This window comes from Mauremys reevesii, linkage group 4, assembly GCF_016161935.1.
Source record: "Mauremys reevesii isolate NIE-2019 linkage group 4, ASM1616193v1, whole genome shotgun sequence".
NCBI lineage: Eukaryota > Metazoa > Chordata > Testudines > Geoemydidae > Mauremys > Mauremys reevesii.
Genome location: NC_052626.1, coordinates 101160242 through 101181536, shown reverse-complemented (window position 1 = coordinate 101181536; position 21295 = coordinate 101160242). Strand labels below are relative to the sequence as shown.

The following is a 21295-nucleotide window of genomic DNA, read 5'->3' as shown; positions in this document are numbered from 1 at the left end:
ATTACAAAACCACTAGAGCAGTCAGACACCCTGGCTGCCTGTGGGAGTAAGGAGTATACTGCCAAACCATCCTCTTGGCAATAGTCCCTATCTCCAGAACCGCACAAGAAATCTGAGGTACAGGTACCGAGGAACTCATTTAAAGCAAGTCAGAACCATGTGCAACTTCAGCTTTTTCTAGTACCCGAGTCCGTCAACACAGTCAAAGGATTTTTCAATACTGTTCTGCATAGTATTGCAGTCAAAGTGGCATCAAAGAGCATGGCGCGGACTCAAACAGTACCGAGGTAGATGGTTATGGGCAAAAGGAAATCAGATATCCGCTACCTACACTCAGTACAGGGATCATCTGCTAGTAACTCCTTTATAGGCACAGCTGATACCACAATCTCCTTTACTGTACTTCTCTCCTATATTGGGCAAGTCAAAAATGTCCACCATAGCATGAACACCGAATGCCTGTCATGAAGATTTCATTGAGACCTCACATTGAGGATCAGAGAAATCCTTCCACACCTCAGCAAGTTATAGCACCTCCAGGTCCAGGTTCTTTTTCCTCCTCGTCATCACAGGCCTCCAATAGGGACTAGTCCCCAGAGCGTCAACCATCTTCAGTGGCTCCATCGAGGGATAGTGAATGTAACAGAGGAGGTGCCTCTAGAATCACTGCATTTTGGGCTCTGCCACAAAGGCCATCTTTCGTTCTTTGGGGTCCATCATCTTGGTTTAATATGCTTTACTTGTATGTTTTTCAACATTGGCCATACTGGCCTCTTTGTCCTCAACACCAAGTCATCATTCGGCTTCACACCCAAGACCTGAATTTAAATTGCCTCAGAGGTCTGTCCCTTCTCCCACAGAGCAGGCTGTTTCTGAGATTCAATAACCACTTTCTACAGAGGGCGAAGGAGAAATACAAACATTTTACCAGAGAAGTAGATTGCATCATAGAATGGGCCGCCCATAAACTGTGAGAACCTGCTTCAATAAAGAAAAGAAAACCCCACTGACCACAGATACTTAGCTGTCACCCACAATTCTGAAATAAATCTTTTCTGAACCCCTCTTCAAACAACTCCCCAACCCCGCCAACCTCATCATTAGAAGCAAGGTCCCCACAGACCAGGCCACACCAACTCTAAGCCGTACCAGACCCTGCCAGAACAACAGATGCAAAATCTGCAGACATACCTCCAGTGCCGCAATGATAAATACCTCCTACAAACCCCTATCAAGATTCCTGGGTCCTACACATGCCTATCACAACATGTGGAATACCATATCTTGTGCATCATATGCCCCAACAACTCTCTGGGAGAAACCAGATAATCACTATGCTCTCAAATGAACTCACACAGAAAAATGATAAAAGACAAAAATACCATATCACCCATGGCCAAACACTTTTCACAAAGTGATCACTCCATATCTGATTTTTCAATATTTGTCCTCAAAGGAAACGTACATAACATCTTCAAATGGCAAGCCTGGGGACTTAAATTCATAACAACCCTAGACACTAAAAACCATGGATATAACAGGGATACTGGTTTCGTGGCTCATTACAACAATCTGTAACATATGCACCTGCATGCTAACCCTTAATGACTCATGTCCAACTCCTTTTGCATAACAATCTAACCTTTATTGCCCATTCCATCTCAAGTGACCCCTTATAAAATTTAACTCTTATGCTTAACTATCTGTCCCAACTTGTATTTAGCTCAGACACTCTGATTTCTTTTCCCAGACCTAAAGAAAAATGTTGTGTAGTTTGAAAGCTTGCACCTTCCACCAACAAAAGTTCATCCAGTAAAGATATTACCTTTCCTACCTTGTCTCTCATATATCTTGGGACCAACATGACTACAACACAAGAAAATCCATCTCTGAGGGGCTTCTCATCTTCCCTGGATGAAGTTGTTGTCTCCTCCATTCCCATGGCTGCAAATGATTTTAAAGCTTTTATGGAGAATGGCAGAATGTCTTTGGAGTTGGTCCATTAGAAAACACACAAACTGTTTGATATTCTTCAACCAGTTTCATAAAACAGGATAGCTCATCCTATTAATGAAAGATTCTTTGAACCCACAAAGGACTTGTGGGTACTTTGGCATCTATCACAGTGACCTCAGAGAGGGCTGAACATAAATACTAAGTACCCCCACAAAAGGGATTTGGGTATTTCTGTATGCACCTGGCACCAAAATCCTTAGTAGATACTGTGGTTAATGAAAAGACCAAACAGATAACAAAGTCTACTTGAGCAGAAAAAGAGCCAAAAAAATAAGATTTATTTGGCCAAAAGGTTATTCTTCCACTTGTCTTTGGGTCAGAATTGCAAATTATAAAGCTAGGCTGACCAAGTATAATTATATCTAGTGGTACAGAACAGCAGATTTCATGGACAAACTACCATCAGATATCAAAGAGGAATTTAAATTAATTTGTTTAGAGGGACAACCTTTCTGGCAGGTTTGGACTCAGCTGACACAGGACCAAGACTGATGGTTACAGGTGATACCACGAGGAGAGACTCATGGTTATATACTTTGGGTACCCATAAGGAGGTGCAAAGAACAGTGCAAGACTTACCATTTGATGGGAAAGAGCTGTTTAATTAAAAAATGGATGACACATTGTGCACTCCTTGAAGGACTCTCAAACTACACTTAGATTTTTGGGACTATATACCCCCAATTTTAGATGGAAGCATTATAAATGTCAACTTTCTTCTAGACAGAGATCTCAACCAGCCACCTCTTCTTATTTTTACACCTCTTATGGTTATTTTTACCACCAGATCAGATGAGAAAGAGGTCAAGGTATCAAAAGAGAAAGCCATTTCCATTGTCCTCTACCCAGCCATTTCAATCTCAGGAACAACAATTTAATGCTTCAGTTGAGGATACTGCTCTAGACTTTGTGGATTGATACCTTTCTTACCTTCCTTTTGGTTCCCATCTCTCTTTCTTCAATGAGGCTTGGGCTGCAGTTACCTTAGACACGGGGTCTTGCAGGTGATCCAAGAGGGGTATACCATCCAATTCCGTAAAATGTCTCCCCACACCCACCCACCCATTCTCCTTTTCAGGGACTACTCGCCTGGGAGGCCCATGCAGAAAGAAACAGAATCTATCATACCTTCTTCAAGACTGTTTCAGTACCCTCAGCTTGCAGGATACATACTTTCTGGTTGATACATCCATTGCACAGGAAGTTTCTTTGCTTCGTGATATCAAACAATCATGATTAGTTTAGAGTGTTTCTGTTGGCCTTTCAACTACATTTGGAATGTTCTCAAAATAACAGTCAGTGGTATCAGCTTATTTTAGTTAAAATTTATTATTATTATTATTATTATGGTGATTACTATTTTTGCCAACAGGGTATAGAGTAAACACTAAACTATCAAATACAATGGATAAAACGAAATCAAAAGTTTACAGTAACAACAAACTAGCTATACTAAGGAAGGACACTATGTTGTTTCACCTCTCTGCCAAGGAGTGGTTAGAAGGAACTGAATGGTGGCAGTGTTGCTTTCCCTCTATGCCTTAGGAGAGGAGGGGGAGGGCATGAAGGTGCATGTTTGACCCCTAGTGGATACTGCTGATAAAACTTCTGAATGCACACTGCCAGTGGGATCCATATGCACACAGATTCAAAGAATAACATGATTTTGAAGTAAATGACATCTATAAATCGAATGACCAGAAAATTTGTGCTAATATCTTTAAAACACATTAAATGACTGTTAATCAATTTTGAAATTCCAGCTCCTGTGACCACTTACTGATACCCCAGCCGTGACATGTATATAGCACAGGAAAAAAAGTTTAATTGTCTTGAACAAATCACAGAATAGAGTAAAAGTTTAGACTGTATGGAGGAATGTTCCTTTTACCACAAAAGAATAGCAGTGTTAATTAAGGGTTAGCATAATAAATAAGCATTTATATTCCTGACAGACCTGATCTAAACTCACTGAAGTCAATGAATAGACTCCTACTGACTTCAAAAGACTTTGGATCAGGCTCAATCTGAAAACTTCCTGAACTATTCATGCACATTTTACCAGATTATATTCAAACTAAATGTGAGCAGACTCAATTTGGGAGTCCACCAAATCTTTTGCTGTAGGTCTATTTTTTATAAATTATGAGACAAGAGATTTATTAAAAACAATCCAATTACCATACCTGTAACATTAAGATTAGACACTATCTGTAATATTATGGGTAAAATAATAAGTAAACATACTTACATGTTTTGTTATAAAGGAATAAAAGTATATAGTGTAGTTGGACATTACTTACAGGGAATATCTCGGTAGCCATTTTCTAGTGCACGAAAGTAATTCAAGAATTCTTGTGTTGGAATTTTGAAAATTTCAAACAAGCCAGTGTCTTGGAACAAGGTGTATGTCACCTAAACACATATTAAAATTAACTTTGGTTTGAAAGTGTCAAAGTTTAATCATTTTAGCTTCATTCTACTTTAAGACTATTCTGCTATTTTTTTTTATTAAGTATACTGTTAAAATTGTTAAATTGTTAAATTTTGTTGATGCTTCATTAAAAATGAGTCATTGGGTACTAATGTGCTATTAATACAGTTTGTTGGAATTCTTTCCATCAAAACAGACACTTTATCTTACCACTCTCTTGAAATCAAAAGGAAAAAAATATCTGCATATCTCTTTACTGAAATGACCCCAATGCACCTTCTTACTTTCTTTTCCTATCTTTAATCTTTTATGCATGCTATGCTAGAAAAAATATACTGTTTTCTATTACTGAGGAGCAGAGTTACCAAACAGTCCCCATCCCAAAGCTTTAGACCAGTGATGAGAACCTGCGGCCCGCAGGCTGAAGGTTGCTCATCAATGCTTTAGACAATCTTTCAAGTATAGACTTGATTAAGAGATCTGTCAAAGTAGAATTCTCAGGCTTCCTAGGAGAAAATAGATAAAGGTTCCTCTTGCAGCCTTCCTCCCCCCCTATAAACGGTTCCCTGGACCTCTCTTTTAGGAATGCAGTACATATACCTTTATAGAATCATATTCAACAGGTTCCAGTGTCCTCATCCTAACCCAAGAAGCTATGCAAGAAATTCCCCCTGAGTTCTAGCTTCTCCAAGGGCACTCCTGTCTGTATACCTAGCTTGATACCAACTTCCTTTGTTAAGGAAACTGGGATGAAGATAAATCAGAACTGTGAGGACATTTTTGAGGCATCAAAAGATCTGGACTGCCAATTTCAGTCTAAAAGGAAAATATCTAAAAGTTATGACTCTCTCTCAGAGGTTTAGAACAGAGTGACAGTGCCATTACTGTGGCATTATTACATATTTTATTATTATTAATAATATTAATATGCTAGGTGCTATACAAATGCACAGTATAGCACAAGTCTCTAACTTTAAGAGCTTATCTTTGAAACAAATAAAAGGAAGATACAATAAATGGGTGTTATAAACAATAGGAGGGAAAAAGGGAGAGGGGAGAAGTATAACTATGAAAAGATCACACGGTTCCACAGTTTAACCAATGCACAACTTGACAGTACTAAATCATCTGAAAGATTTTTTTCTTTTATAAATACATCAATAAGAGAAGTCTTGAAGTAAGAGTAGTAGCCTTATTAATTAGGTCAGGAAGTGCAATCTATGTAAGAGGCAGCATGGAAGAAAGAATAGTGTTGTTTATGGGAGAAATAGAAAAGGTTCCTAGAAAGATTGCCTCTCCCGTCTCAGCTGTGACTTCCAATGACAACTACATTCCACCAAAAGACATGAAACAGTTGACAGGAGATGGAGCCCTTCATTGCAGCTGGAGTTAAGACTACAGAACTCACTCCCATATAAAATAAGAATTATCAATATCCTCACAGTATTCAGAATAAAATGCAAAAAACCCACGGTTTGATGCAAGTTTCTCACAAAATAAGCAATTCTTACGGTCTACACACATGTAAGGGTAGAAGAGAAGAAAATAAAATTGCTACTTTTCAAGCTATTCTTAATTTATAATCAGACTGGCAAAACTGCACCTCAGTTGTGGCTCATACACCAAAAACAGCAACAAACCTGGCTAAGGATCCTTCCAGATTTGTCTCCCATTTTTTGCACTAGATCAAAAATTTGGAAATTCCAATTGTTCATCTTCTCCATTAATGATTCATGATCTTCTGTTATCATCAGTTCTAATGAAGAATCCTGTTCCATCTGTATAAGAGAGAATGAACCATTTCCACAATGAGATTGAAAACCAAATTGTCACTTATATTTAAATAGACATTAAAACGATAAAGTATTGTAGAACAGTTTACATTCCACTGTGCTGCTGTAGTTATTCTGCACACTTATTTTATCCCATCAACCCTTTCTGCCTTGAAATGGTGTCACAATATTGTTGTATACTTTGAAATTTTACTCCTAAACTTAACCAGTATTTGGAATCCTGGATTCCAATGATGCACTGTTTTCCAAAGGCTCTTATACAATAATGTAAAGTAAGGACCTCCTTAGAATATGATATTAAAACCCATGAAGAAATACATTAATATACAACATTGCGGGTATTACTGCAATTGTATGCTTACATCAGATTGCTGGTTATTCTGTGTTTGAGCCATTTGCTGATTGTCACTTTCTATCAACTTTTTTCTGCAGTCTCTGGTTTCTTTTCTTTCATCTTTCCGTCCTTCTGTATGGTGGACTGACTCTTTTGAGATACCAGTGGTTCCATCTTCACCTTAAATATAACAAGTGCACAATTACTATCAACAACTTATTCATAAATAAATTCAGGAATTAAGATTTTTAATCAGCTGTTATTTGCTCCTATCCTTGGCCCACTAGAAGTTAGATTTATTGACCTTGTGACTTCTGCAAAGCCCATCTTTTCTTTTCTCTTCTCAAGCTATTAAGTAGAGAGTGCCCTGAAGATGGGGATGGTTACATTCATCAGCTTGTGTTTTAACTTAGAAGACAGCATGGATGCCTATAAGATGTATTTTAGATAGTCAATTTTAATATTTTATATAAATATTCCCCCAGATAAGTATTTGTCATTTAAGCATCAAATTGTATCCTTTACAATACAGCATTTATTGTTTTACAATTCCACATTCATTAAAATCTCACACGAACCTTTCCATCCCCTTCTATGCATTAGACACATTGCAAAAGAGGGGATGTAGAATCATTGTACTGTACCACACTGTGCTTATTGCATCATCCTGTTTATTGGATGTACATTTGTTTATTAAATGTGCGTAAATAAGTCTGTAATATTCCAGCATCAAACTTCTTAACTGTTACATTTTATCACTGTAGATACTTATATGTCCCCTTTGGTGAAATATGAGCGGCTAATTGCTTCACTTTTTGCACTTCCTTTTTGACCAAATTTAAGAGTTTAAATAAATGTGACACTAAATACTCCACAGACTTAGCGGAGAAGACTGGGTGATTATTTTAAAAAAGCAGTAATCTTAAAAGAATTAAAATATTACAAGCAGGTAATGCTCTCGTCTCTAAAAGTAAATGAAAACAGATTACAGAATCAGATATATGGTTCACTATTTAGCATGCTTTTGGGTGCTAGGTGTTTTACTGTCAACAGAGGAAGATATGGTCCTAGTCTGAAAGAGTTCATGAATAACTGATTTTTTGTTTCATTTGCAGTTCAAAAAAATTGGTTCAATCTGAAATGAAACCAAAAAAATTGCTCCGGGGCCAGATAGACAGAAAGCACGGACACTCAGGCTTCCCCCACAACTCAGGGAGTTGGAATGGCAGAGAGGTGTGGTGCTCAGCCTCTCCAGCCTGGGTGCTTGGGGACAGGAGAAAGACTGAGTGACTAAAGCTCTTTTCTAAGTAGCATAGATGTATGTGCTCTGCATATTCCTATGTTTCTCAGTTCACTTCTGAATCCAATTCAAGATACTGGTCCTAAAAAAATATGAAAAGGATATCTTAAGGCTTGTCTTCACTACTGGGATAAGTTGGCCTAAGTTATGCTACTTCAGCTATGTGAATGACATAGCTGGAGTAGATGGAGCTTAGGTTGACTTATGCGGTGTCTTCACTGCGCTGCGTTGACAGGAGACGCTCTCTGGTTGACTTACCTTACTCTTCTTGGAGAGTTGGAGTACCGGAGTCAACCGGAGAGTGCTCTGCAGTAGATTTAGCAGGTCTTCACTAGACGTGCTAAATCGACACCCACTGCATCAATTGCAGCAGAGTGAATCTCCCCGGTAGTGAAGACAAGCCCTCAGACTGTCTCTCCATTCATGATCCATGAAGACAACTGCACTTATGAGAAACACAAATTATTGTAAAACATTTTATCACTAAGGCAAAGATGTATTGGAATGAGTTCTAGTCAAATTGATTTCAGAATTCAGTTGTGAAACCTACCTTTTTTATAGTAGTCTACACAAAATAGAAATTGGGGAATGAATAATAGAAAGGGAAGGGATGAAAGAAGAGGACAACGAAACAGATTTCTCTTGATATAAACATCTAAACCAGTATATCAAGAACAGAATGCACAAGTCCACTTCAAGTTTGCATTCACGTTATTCTTAAATTCTGTATCTAGGGCACTCAAGCAAAGAGAGTGGAAACCACTTTCAATTGGGGAAAGAGGTGGGAACAAATGAGCCGCCATTGGGGGTACAGCTGATATAGCTGGCTCCTATGAATCCCCTCCCTCAGCTCTTCTTCAGGGGCAAAGGGTGTAGTGAAGTAGGAAGGGCAGGAAACAGGGAATGGACAGACAGCAATGTGATCTGGTATCCTCAACTGACATTTGGTCCCTTGAGAAGTACAATAGCTGGTTAAAGTCCGCTAGCAGAAAAAATGTAAAGTGTAGTCCATTTTCACAAAAATCAGGCCAGATCACTGGTACACTTTGGCTGCTTTGTGCCACTCCAGCAGTGCAAAGATGTAAATCTAGTTTAACTGGTGTGACGGACTCAGACCAGAAGGCTATAAAAGAGTAGTGGAAGGCAAATATATCAGCCTCAGGATGAGCAGGTCCCTGTTCCCTGGGTAGCCAAACAAAGGCTTCTCCAGGCCAATCAAGTCACCTGCTGCTAATTAAACCAGTTAAAGTCATTAGTCTAATGCAGGCACCTGACTCTAGTTAACCAGCAAAGGGTCAGTTAAGGCTGGTAGGCTAATAGAGACAGCTGGAATTAATCAAAGTCCTACTCATACTGCTTAAAAGCTCTCCTTCCAGTCCCCTCAAGGATGCTCAGGTGAAAGGAGCTGGAGGAGAGGAAGTGTTGCTGAAGCCTGAGGTAAGGGTGAAGCTGGGAAAAAGGGATTATGGGGAAGTGGCCCAGGGAATCAAAGCACCATCAGCGGTGAACAGGAAGTTGGCCAACAGCTGCTAACATTAGGGTCCCTCGGCTGGAACCAGAGTAGAGGACAGGCCCCGGTTCCCTCCTTCCCCCCATGTTCTACAGAGATCCCCATGACAGGGGAAGCAGACTTTGGTCCAGGCAGGAGGCTGAACTGCGCCTACTGAGCTCTAAGGAGCAACAGAGACTGTGGGTATTCCACCGTCCCACTTCCCATACTGGCCTGTGATGAAAGTAGCTCAATAAGCTGTGACTTTTGCTGCTAAACTAAGAAAGGTGGTCACATTGAGGGCCTTAGTGAGCTTCTTAGGCCACTGAACCCACCAATACAGGCTTGGAGCTTTGTCACACTGGCCAATAATTCTTCAGATGGCCTCAACAGGTTCTTCATAATGAAAATTAGTTGTTTGTTTTCTATCTTGTTTTCATGCAAAGAATTGACAGGAGAGTTTCGTAAGACAAAAATCTCTTTCCTGATGGAGAGAGTGTGGAAAAAGCTACACTGTAGAATTTTAACCTTTTATTCATAGAAATTGAATTAATACAATACAGTAACTGCTACTCAGGAGGTAGGAAAGTTCAGTTTGTTGTGTGACATGTTAAAAGTTCAGAAAACCAGCTACAGAGCATTAAAAACTCCATTTGCTTGCAAAAATATGAAGCCAGAAGTAGATTAGAAAACATATCTTTAAACAGGATACACATAAGACTATGCCATCTCCTATCCTGGCTCAAGAAATTGAAAGATAATAAACCAGATATATAGGGATCCATTAAAATGGTTAATAAAAAGATATATATATGAATTATTTGGAAGTATAGGAAAAGTTTTAATATGGAATTTTAAAATTGCTTATTTATTGAAAAAGCACAGTGAAGCACTATCAAATACTTGCATATTTTGAGATCCTACCTGATTTTCTGCCTTGATATTCTGCACCAGATTCTGACTGTGATGTTGAAATACGCTTGAGAAGTTGATGTCCACAGCTTACAGAATAAACAAGACAAGGAACAATATTAGCATATTTCTCTTTTTTTCCACTTCTGATTGCTGTATAAATACTACAGTTACTATGCTATTACTCAGATACTTGCAGTCATATCACCTTGGTAAATCTCAAAGCAAGCAGGATTGGGCCTGGCCAGTACTTTAAGTAACCTTCACTGTGCTACCAGAAGTAGTGTTGGTCATTTAAAAGGTGACTGAATCAGAATAGAATTAATTCCCAAACATGGAGTTTCCTTTCCCCTCCTAAAACATATAGTATAGCACTCCTAGTACAGAATGGTTGCCACATTCAATTACGGAGCAATGAAATATGTAGTGTATTTACAGCCCTTCCCGATAATAGATGCTACATATACATAGGCATATAAATTAGTATGAGAAGTTATCTTTCACAGATATATCAAGTTTCCTTATTTTTCATATAAAAGTATTGATAATTACAGCATATAACAATTTGCTTTTATACCTTTGAATACATCTGAGGGTTTACAGTACCTGTTACAAATATAGCTTGTAGAAGCTTTAACTTGTTGCTGAAAATCTGAAGAATTAAATGTATATCCCAGAGGTTTATGTAAATTAACACTTGGCTTAGTAAGAAAATCAGCAGTATCAGGAAATTCTACAGGTGACCGACTGACAAGGGACCCACTGGAGATAGACCCATGACTAGATGAACCAACAGGACTCAGGCTAGGGGAAGTACCTGCAAAAACATACATGTAATAATTTACTGAGCATTTCTTTAGACTACATTAAAAAACAATGTTTTTGAAAGATAAAAGAAAATTCTATAAGCTTAATAAGAACAAAGTGACAGATGAAAAATACTATAGATGGATGGATCAAACTATTAAACACGTATTAGACATCAAGATTTATTCACTGTTTTGGTTTTATACACAAGCAATACAGGGTAGGCTGCACATCTGAGTCATTTGTTGGGTGCATGCTCTGTTCAATGTTTAAGCTTCTCCATATAAAAACTGTATATCAGATTTTCAATGAGATCTCATATATAAGTATGTGTAAAACCTAACTGTTTGTTTAGTAATTTGGTTTTAATGTATGTGGTTTTTAATACTTATGTTAGGAGGGGCTGTTAGCATTGATTATTAAGCTTCCCTTACACTTCCCTTTAAAAGACCTTGTTTTCAGTTGCTTGTGATGTTGCTAAACTGTAACTGTTTGTGCTAAAATTTTCTATGCTGGTTGTCTGCCTCAGGCTGAGTTTTTATAGAAAATTTCAGCCAGAAGAGTTCATCTTTTTCTGAGAATGATGCTAGAAAAAAATAAGTTGTTTGCAACATTAAAAAATTCTGGTGACCTTTACTTTAAAAACTCTAGCGTCTCCATAGTTTGGAGAAGAGACTTTAAATTTGGCAGGAGCGTGGCGTTGTGTCACAGATATGTCTTTCACTGTTCCTGTGAAAATCCGCCAAAATTTGGCCAAGATACAAGCCTTTGAAAAACTGCAGTTTCCATATGATCAGTAGATTTCTTAGATTTAGCAGCTAAAATCTCTGTATTCTTTGTGCTCTGAGCATGCTCAAGCCTCTCACAGCTCCTAGTACTGATCAGACTGTACATGCACCATTTGCACAGTGTGACTGAGCATGTTCCTTCCAGCCTATGGATGCAGGGGCAAAGCAGGGAGTCTGCCTTTCCTGTACTTTCAATGACCCCCTGCTGGCACCTAGGCAGCATGGAGGAGAAAACTGCCTGACTTGAATACAAAGGGGCAAGATTCAGATCTGGGGAGTTAAGTGGAAGGGCAAAAGGTGTATATTGGGACAAGAAGCTGTGCAGGATGAACTGGGACTGGAGGCTGGAAGGGAGGAGAGATGGAAACTGGAAGTTTGCGGGAGACTGAGACTGGGAGCCAGGAAGGCCCATGGGAGGGTCAGTGTGCATGGGGGAGGAAATTGAGATTGGATGACAAGCGGGCGGATATGGGACTGACTGGGGGAAGGGCAGACGGATCTGATAATGAATTGAGTATAGGGGCAGAACTGGGACTGGCTAGGCAGAGAGACTGGGACAAGGAGCTGGAGGAAGCAGAGACATTGAGACTGAACAAGAAACCCAGATTGGGAGACTGGGGCAGGGAGCCAGTAGGTACAAGGAACATGGGCTGGAAGAATCAGAGAAATGACTAGAAGTGGAGTGGGAAGAGAGTCAGATGGAAGAGGGGGTTGCGAATGCCTGGATAAGGAAACTGGGGACAAGGAAATGAGAAAGTGGGGTGGGGACTGGGAATGGCTGGACAAGAAGAATGGGAGTTGGGAAGGGGTAGAGACATGGAAAATGGAACTGCAACAGGGAGTCTTGAGGGGTGAGTCTAAGACTTGCTATACAAGGATACTGTAACTGAGATGAGAAGAATGGTACTGGGAAAAGGAGCCAAAGAGACAGGACTGGGACAAAGACAAGTTGGAGGGGATTTGGCAGTAGGGGTCAGATGGGCAGAAGAGTCCATACACACTAGAGGACACTTAGCTTGGAATAGAACCCAAGACCCTGAATCTCACTTTTCCTTTGCTGTTAGCAAATATTTGTGAAACTCACTAGCAAAGTGTCCCCATCATCCTCTAGTGCTGGTCCATACAGAAGATGACAACCTACCACTTGTATCACTTACTCCATTAGTTCAAGTGGCAGAGCTCTGGTGGATCTAAAGGTTCCAGCCCTGTTAATGACCTATGTGAATGTCAATATGATATGACAAGATAGAATTTTTGCTTTTTCAGTTTGCTTTTTTAAAGATCAAGGAAATTACACACATGTACACACAATATTAAAACCCTAATCAGACTGCAAGTCAAGCACTCAACAGTTAGGAAATGCCATGTGTGACCTTAATTTCTCCCTACCTTGTGCATATGCCTTATATAACAGACTTTAATTACATAATTATATACTTTTTGTTCTAGAGGACCCTTGCCTCTTTCAGTGCACAGACAACCTTAATCCCGGCATTTCCTAATGTTTGAGTGGTTGATTTTTGCAACCTTAGTAATGTTCTCTTAACTGCTTTTTAGTGTAATTATACATATATAATAGACTACAATATATGACCGAAGACATCACTGCATATATTTAAACATGTCATATTTTCCACATTGGGTAATACTGCATTCTGTTTTCCCTTAATTAAGCATGCATTTAATGTTCTATTTTATCATTGAGATACTTAATTAGTAAATATTCAGCCATATTTGAATAATTTTTTCAATTTATATATTAAACTACAATTTTCTTTTCTCTGATCTAATATGTTAAAACCACAATGTTTGAATAGGTAAATGTTCAATCTGTGCAAAAGAACACTCTTCTCAAGTAATCTGTTTTAACAGATTGAAAAAGTATCCCTGGATTGCACCACCCTTATTAGAAGGCCATCTTTGCAAAGCAATCAACTTTCTATGATCCTTTGAGTGGTTCTTAAGTTTCAGTGTATTTTCAATTTATATTTATATATTTAAAATATTGGATTACACATAGTATTTTATGCTGTATATAATGTCACCAAAGTGCTAATCCTGCAATTGACCCATAAGAGGCACAGGGGTCTATCCACAAGCAACAAGTTGCAGGAGCAGGGCCTGAGTTTGTGTGCTGCTTAGGGTTTAGGAAAATGAAATGAGCCTAAAATCAGTGAATAAACTAGACAAACCCAGTGAAAAGAACGGATTTACAAATATACAGTACAGTTTGAAGAATAATGATATCTTTAATTAAAAAAGTAGTTATGCATCCCCAATGAAACTTGTATACTTATTTTTAAACAGGCAATCAAGTCTCTATTTTAAAAATTACATTACACAGTTTAATAGCTTATTGAAATTATGGTAAAATCAGAGATGCATGGGTGGAATTGGCAGAAGAACTGCATACTAAGGCTCTAATTTCATATGGGCAGAGACCAATTCTAATCTCTAGTACATGGTATACACATTATATACACACTGGTCATTACGAAATTCAACACTTACTAAGCTACTACTAAGCAGCATCTGATATTTCTATTTTTCTCATATTCCAAAAAGATTATTAACATGTAAACTCCTTTCTTAGGCTAAAAATCTCTTTTCATCAGGCTTGATAATGCAACGAATTCCATGAATTCACTGGGGCTTCCCACGGATACAGGAGTCTGTCTATATGGTGCTTATAGCACAATCAGGGCCTTGGACTGTAAGCTCCATTACCAGGTAGGGACAGTTTCTTAATGTGTGTTTGTACACATCACAGTACTATGGGGACCATTTCTGAACTGAAGCCTCCAGGCACTGCTGTAATACAAACAATAGTAATATAATTCTAAGAATTAAAAATTATGACATAATAGTTATTACAGTAACTTTGCAAAAAAATTTAGTGACAACCATTGTATATCTCTTGAAAAGCCTGCAGGTGTGTGTGCTAATACAGTAGCAGAGAGACTTTTTGTCCAGTTATACAGCATTGTATTAATATTTTAGATTTGTATTGAGATAATATTCAATATGTCCTCTGAATATTCTTAGAAGTAAATTAGATTAAAATTATTTTCAAGCATGTGCTACATACCGATGCTAACTCACACTGTTATAATGTACAAAATAATAGGTAAAATTATTGTAATGTGTGGCGTACAAGAGGGTTTAATTTAAATCAAATTTCTCATAATCATAGCAACATGCTGCAAGATGTGTAGAATAAGACAGCTAACTTACCAGCTCGTCTGGGACCTATATGATGAGTCAATGTCACCGAAGATGATCTTTGTTTTGGTATTGTCAGTAGGTTTGTACTGAAAGGCCCATTTGGATGGGATCCTTGGCTAAAATAAAAAAATAAGAAAAATATCAAGCATTCTTTTAATCTGCTTTGCTTTCTTGCTTTCTATTCAGTTGTAAGGGCAAATGCATATGTAGATCAGCTCATTTTAGTTTAGTAACACAAATCTAGACACACTGTAGCAAAATGGGTAGGCTATAATGACTTATACAGTACCATTACCCTTCAAGTAAAATGAACTAGTTTCCATCTATTATATAGAACATAAATCTTTGAGTATGACATGAGACTCTGATGGAGAACACCTAAGTAATTCTAAAATGACATCAAAGCTGTGGCAAGTAGGCTGAAGACATATACTCATCTAGCACAGCATCTTAACGTTCCTTAGTATTGTTTAGAAAATGTTACCTTACCTTCTCCAATAGTTGTTTCGAGCCCTGCTCCCAAATCCCACATAGTCAAGTTTTTAAAGGAATGTTATAGCCTGACAAATTTCCTCAAGCTATCTAATTATGAATAAAGTAGAAAGCAATATTAGCATTACTGGGTTTGGTTTGGTTTTGCTTAGCGGGACAGCATAAAATCTATGCTGCCCATACATTAATTTCATGAGTATTGGTAATAAAGCAATACCAAAATCTTAATTCAGCTTTGGACTAATAAGAGATGGGCAAATCTTTTCAGTCAATTTTGAGGTTTGCTATTAGTAAAGTCACCCTAGTATTTTTCTTTCTTTTAATCTGAATTTTTGGCAGCCAGTTAGTGGTGCCCCAGAATGCACTGTGTGACAGGGAGGTCCCTGAATGGTATGAAATAAAAAGTGAATTTCTCCAGAGGGGTTGCTCAAATGTTTTTATATGCACCAATACAGTTGTGACTGCTATGGCACACTATGGACAAACAACTAAATCCTGGTAAAGACACCTGATGCTATAGTGGGAAGGAGAGATGCAGCTATAACAAAGTTCTAGCAAGCTATTTGTTTGCTTATCTGAACTGAAAAATCTTTATGTTCACTAACCACTAATTAGACACTAGAGGCTATTTTCCAGAGCACTACATATACACCAATTCTAAGTAAATAAATAAATCCACATCATATTTATTTAAACCTGAAAATAAACAATTAGAATTATCCTCTGTAAAATGGCCTTGAATTTTCTATACATCAGTCTGGAATGGCTACTGTGTTCACTGTTGTCACATGAGCAAAGGGCAGAGCTACAAATGGCTCCAAAAAACTGTTGCTGACATAATTAGTAAATGCATCATCAGGCTTTTCTTATCATCAATAGGCATATTTCTCCTGAAGCAACTAAGTGATGCATAATTTTAAGTTATTTGGTAACAGTTCTGGCATAGGCTTGGTAGGTCTTTTAGCACTGAGGCAGAATGCTTCATAGTTTTCTTCAGAGACACTGAGGTTAATATAGTCAAAATATCAGAGGGAGAACACCTGACTTTGGACAGCAGAGTAGAAATACAAGTCTTCTTAGCTACAGGAACTAGTGTGTTTATCATAAGTGTGTGGGGGGGAATTAGCTGACAGCCATTTGTACGCTTGGATTTATAAAATTTCATTATTACAGTGGCTATGATGCAGGAAGAGAGGTGGGGAAAGGTAAAAGACAGCTGTATTTCCAAATTAGAAATTTTAACTTATATAGAAAAGACGTTTTCCTAACCTCTTCCATTAACTTCTCAGCATCAGAAAAAAGACAGGCCCTGAAAAGGTAGACATTCCATATAAAAAAGGAAGATTGTCAAGCACTTAAGGTGCCAGCCTAGGACTCAGGAGACCTAGGTTCAACTCCTTGCTCTGGCACAGACTTCCTCTATGACCTTAGGCAAGTTACTTAGTTTCTCTGGGCCTCAGTTGTACATCTATAAAATGTAGACAATAGTACTTATAGACTTTTATTCCCCATCATAATAGTGCTGGATAAGATAAATACATTAAATATTGTGAGGGTCTTTCAGATGCTCTGGTAATCGAGGCAATAAAAATACAAAATCGACAGAAATGTACAGTATGTCCCACCCACTCAGGACCAGATGATGAACTGCTCATGCAATTGGTGAGCAGCTACTTCCACAAGTAGTCTACTGGACTTAAACACACTAGACACCTTACAGAAAGGTATGAAGATCACCCAAGCGAGTTTAGAATCCAAGGATGACATTCACCTTTGTGCAGGGGGCCACTTAAGGATAAAGTACAAATTTAAAATTATATATAGATTTATATATAGACACACACATCTTCTGTCTCCTGAGAGCATCACCTCAAAGATGAAGCATCTGTTTTCTCTCTCTATTGCAATTGTGGGGAGAGTGTCAATAACAACAGAAGGAAGTAGGTTAATTGATGGTCTCATCTGGAGAACAGAAGAATGCTAGAATACTTTGGGCTGGTGAAGGAGAGGAGAGGGAAGGGGAAAGATTATGCACATTGCTGCCTCAAATTCAGCTATACACGCTGGCATGCTATTAGGTAAGGGTGGGCATGCTGAACCACTACAATGTTTGTGATACCGGGGACACAGAATTTTGTCATGGAAGTGCTAAGGCTGAAATCCAGCTTGCAATCTATAGACCAATCTGAGTTGTCCTTGTATATTAAGGTGCACATGGTCTATGACATAACCTATACTCACTTGATCACATATTCAGTTTTTCACAGGTTCTCTGCCTCATTCAGTGCACAGGATGTATGCAGTTCACTGAATGAGCAGCTGTTTAGTATATTGGATAATTCAAACACAAGGCCACCATTTCTCTTCCTCCAGTTCTGTCTCATTTGCTACACACCTTCCAACTTCTGGAATGAATGAGACAGAGCAAGACTCATTCATTATACAACCCTGTTTCATTACTTGAGAACTGACCTCTCTGTGCACTGAATGAGGAAGAATTTCTGTGAAAAAAATATGGGAGCATACGTAAGGAGCCTAACTAAATAATATTTATAGAATTTTACATAAGTGCAAACTACTATTAAATCAAATCAGGGAATAGAACTCAAGACTGCATGGTTTTCAATCTTGTACTTAATCCACTAGGCTATGGGATCTTTAATAAGAGCATTAGCAGCAGGTGTTTCTGTTTTGGGTAATCCAGAATAACATTTCTTGTAGCAGAATTCCCAGCATGTTGAGATCATCTCAATGGGAGCAATGTATTTCATTCCACAGACCACAACATAGGTGCACAGGATGATTAAAGTGCAGCACTAATAAAATTTCATAATCATGATACAGGATACATTTTCAAATGTTCATAATTGTTATTTTCACAATACAATATTAAAGAAATTGTTAAACCGTGTACTACTTGTCAGAGACTATATACATTCCAAATTTAATGTCTCAAATGTTAACCATTTTTTAGTTATATTGAAGAGGAAAATATTGCACCTTTTTATGACAGAAAGACATGCTTTCTACCACAGATTCATAACTCAAACATAACCATAGGGAGTTTGCTGAAACTTTCCAAAACAATCATGTTTGAGCAGAGACCAAGCTTGGAATATTTCAGTCCCAAAGAGTTAATGTTTCACAAAGTTAGATACATCTGAATAGAGAGGCTTATAATAGATACTATTTTATACCTTAAAAACAAAAGCAGGTATGCCCAAATTCCTATATTTTTAAGCTTCCATAGATTTGAATTGGAATGATCTCAACTTTGGATCAGAGAAAGCTTCTTTAGTGGTAAATATAAAATGCTAAATTATATGTTTTAATGAAGCAGACTATTTTCTTACAGATCAGATCTGAAAACTTTTTATAGGTCTTTTAAGTTGGAAATGATGTTTGAGCCTTAAATGACTCTGGCCTTCTTCTCAAATCACCAAGATTTTATATTTATTGCAGTTATTATATTTTTAATCCAAAACCTGGTTTTGAAGTTTCATGTACCTATACTGCCCTTTAGAAAATTAACTATAAATGAGTAACTATGTTGTTAAACTGTGCCATCTACTGTTATAAGTGTGAAATTGCATAGCAAAATTTCAAATCATGCATTTATTATAAGATATACTTTTCTTTTGTGAACATATATTTGATATGCTGTATAACTGAAAAATAACTTTTCAATTCAATAGTGGCCCATCACAGTGAGCCATAAACACAGTTATTCACTTTCAGAAAGACAAGAGACTGCTGATGGGTAAATAATAGTTGTGTAACCCACTGGGAACATGTGTCTCAAGTTGTTCTCCAGTGACTGGTCTACAAAGGGTTAGCAATTACTTCTGCATATATTAATATAAATAATTCTGTATATGTATTAATTCTGATAAATTCTGTTAGGGATTTGAAGGCCAAGGGGGTTTAAACTCTGCAGCTGATCTATGCCGGGGGATGGTACAGTTGCATGTGACTCACACAGTAAAGAAATCTATTTAAAAAACATTTAATATTTATAAATTAAGAATTTGTAAATTATTTATGATTTGTGTGATTCATACTTTATATATTTTGTTGTGTAACCCTATGTCAGTGTATATGTTGTGTTGCCCTCTGTACCCAAACTAGAAGATGTTTGTGATAACTCCCAGTTTGAGAACCAAGTTCTTTAGTATAAGCTATAAAGGCTCATGCCTTCAGCTTTGGAGATTATTGAGTCAATCGTGGGAACTGGTTAACATGGATGCCATCATACTTACAGGCCACCCACATTTGTATGTTTGAAGGCTGAAAGGTATGCTTAATACTGCCAGTGAAGGGAGAGAGCAATAGGGAAACCTGCTGGTGGAATACAGGCAAGTGCAGCCTGCTTCTGCAGCTTCTCCTAGCCAGTATCCAAATTCTAGACATTGATGAGAGACTATGGAGTATTTTGGGAAGTGGGTGATTATTTAGACTCCTGCATGGAAGTTTTGTTCAACTATCAAGTTATGTTGCCACTGCTAAGTAGGGTTGCTCTTGCTGTACTTATAGTAATTTTTAACTGGTGATAAAATGTTAGGCATGAAGCTTTCAGTGAGCTGCATCAAAGCCTCTCACGCTCATCAGAAGGGCTGAAATAACCAAGAGCAGCTTCAGCTGCAAAGTTTATCCCTCTGATTCCCAGGAAAGGTTACTCCTGAGGAGATTCTGTGCCAAAAAGTTTACACACAGTATTTTAAAATTCTGCAAATTGTATTTGTCAATAAATAAATGTGGAAGTTCCAGCCTGGCAGTAGGGAGCACAGGCCCCTGGATGCAAGAAGGTGGGAATTCACCCTGCAGTCCCCAACCACCTCAGGACAGGGACTCAGCAGTGAGGCTGCACCTAACCCTGACACAGTGCAAGGGCCAGGCTTGCTGCAGAAACACCATGGGGCCCTGCCCTTCCACGACAGGCGCACCAGGTGTGGGCAGGCAGGGTCCAAGTGTGGAGGGGCTTAGTGTGGGGGAATCCAGGTATGGGGTGAGAGGGTTCTGTATGGGACAATCTGGGTGCTGGCAGCTCAGTGAGGGATCTGAATGCACAGGGCATTGTTTTGGGGTTTCGGGTGCAGGAGCACTGGGACTCTGCATGGGGATCCAGGTAAAGGTGGTTGGGGCTCAGCGGGTGGGGTCTGGGTGTGAGGGTATGATGCTCAGTGGGGAGAGGGGGGATACAGGTATTGGAGGAGTGGGGGTCAGGTGTAGCTTTTGGGGCTCAGTGGGGTCGGAGTCCAGGTGGGGCCTCATTGGGGTGGTCAAGGTGCATGGGGTGGTAGGGCTTCTTAGGGTGAGGGTTCAATGGGTCTGCTTAACGGGGAGAGCCCCAGCTGCTGCCAGAAGACACGGCATGCTGGGCTCCTGTTTCTCCCCCATCCTCGTCTCACCCCATCCCACCCCCTCTCCTTCCCCACCCCCCATCTTTTCCCACTGTCCCCTACCCCATCCCCCCTCACTCCCACATTCCCCTCCCTCTGCCCTATCCAATCTCCCTTCCTTCCCCACTGTCTCTTCCTTCCTACCCCATCCCTTTCCCCCTGCTCCCCTTGTCCTACCCCACCATGAGCACTCACTGTTGTACAGAAAACAGGGCATCCAGCACACATAGACGGGGAAGCCGACCAGCACTAGGACCCAGGAGGTTGCGTCCAGCTGCTAAGTCAGTGAGCCAGAGCTGCCAGGCA

The 21295-nt window shown here is 38.9% G+C and overlaps 1 protein-coding gene across 2 annotated transcripts in view; it reads right to left on the bottom strand.

Annotated features, from left to right (window-relative positions):
• PDE3B (phosphodiesterase 3B) overlaps nucleotides 1–21295 on the bottom strand; it is a 271481-nt gene that overhangs the window by 52911 nt on the left and 197275 nt on the right. For both annotated transcript variants that reach the window (XM_039535240.1, XM_039535241.1), the window contains exons 5-10: nucleotides 15108–15214; nucleotides 10885–11095; nucleotides 10291–10367; nucleotides 6606–6757; nucleotides 6091–6228; nucleotides 4320–4431 (exon numbers count right to left, since the gene is read on the bottom strand). In XM_039535240.1, coding sequence (XP_039391174.1) covers nucleotides 4320–4431; nucleotides 6091–6228; nucleotides 6606–6757; nucleotides 10291–10367; nucleotides 10885–11095; nucleotides 15108–15214 — 797 coding nt within the window. The remainder of the gene's footprint in view (nucleotides 1–4319; nucleotides 4432–6090; nucleotides 6229–6605; nucleotides 6758–10290; nucleotides 10368–10884; nucleotides 11096–15107; nucleotides 15215–21295) is intronic.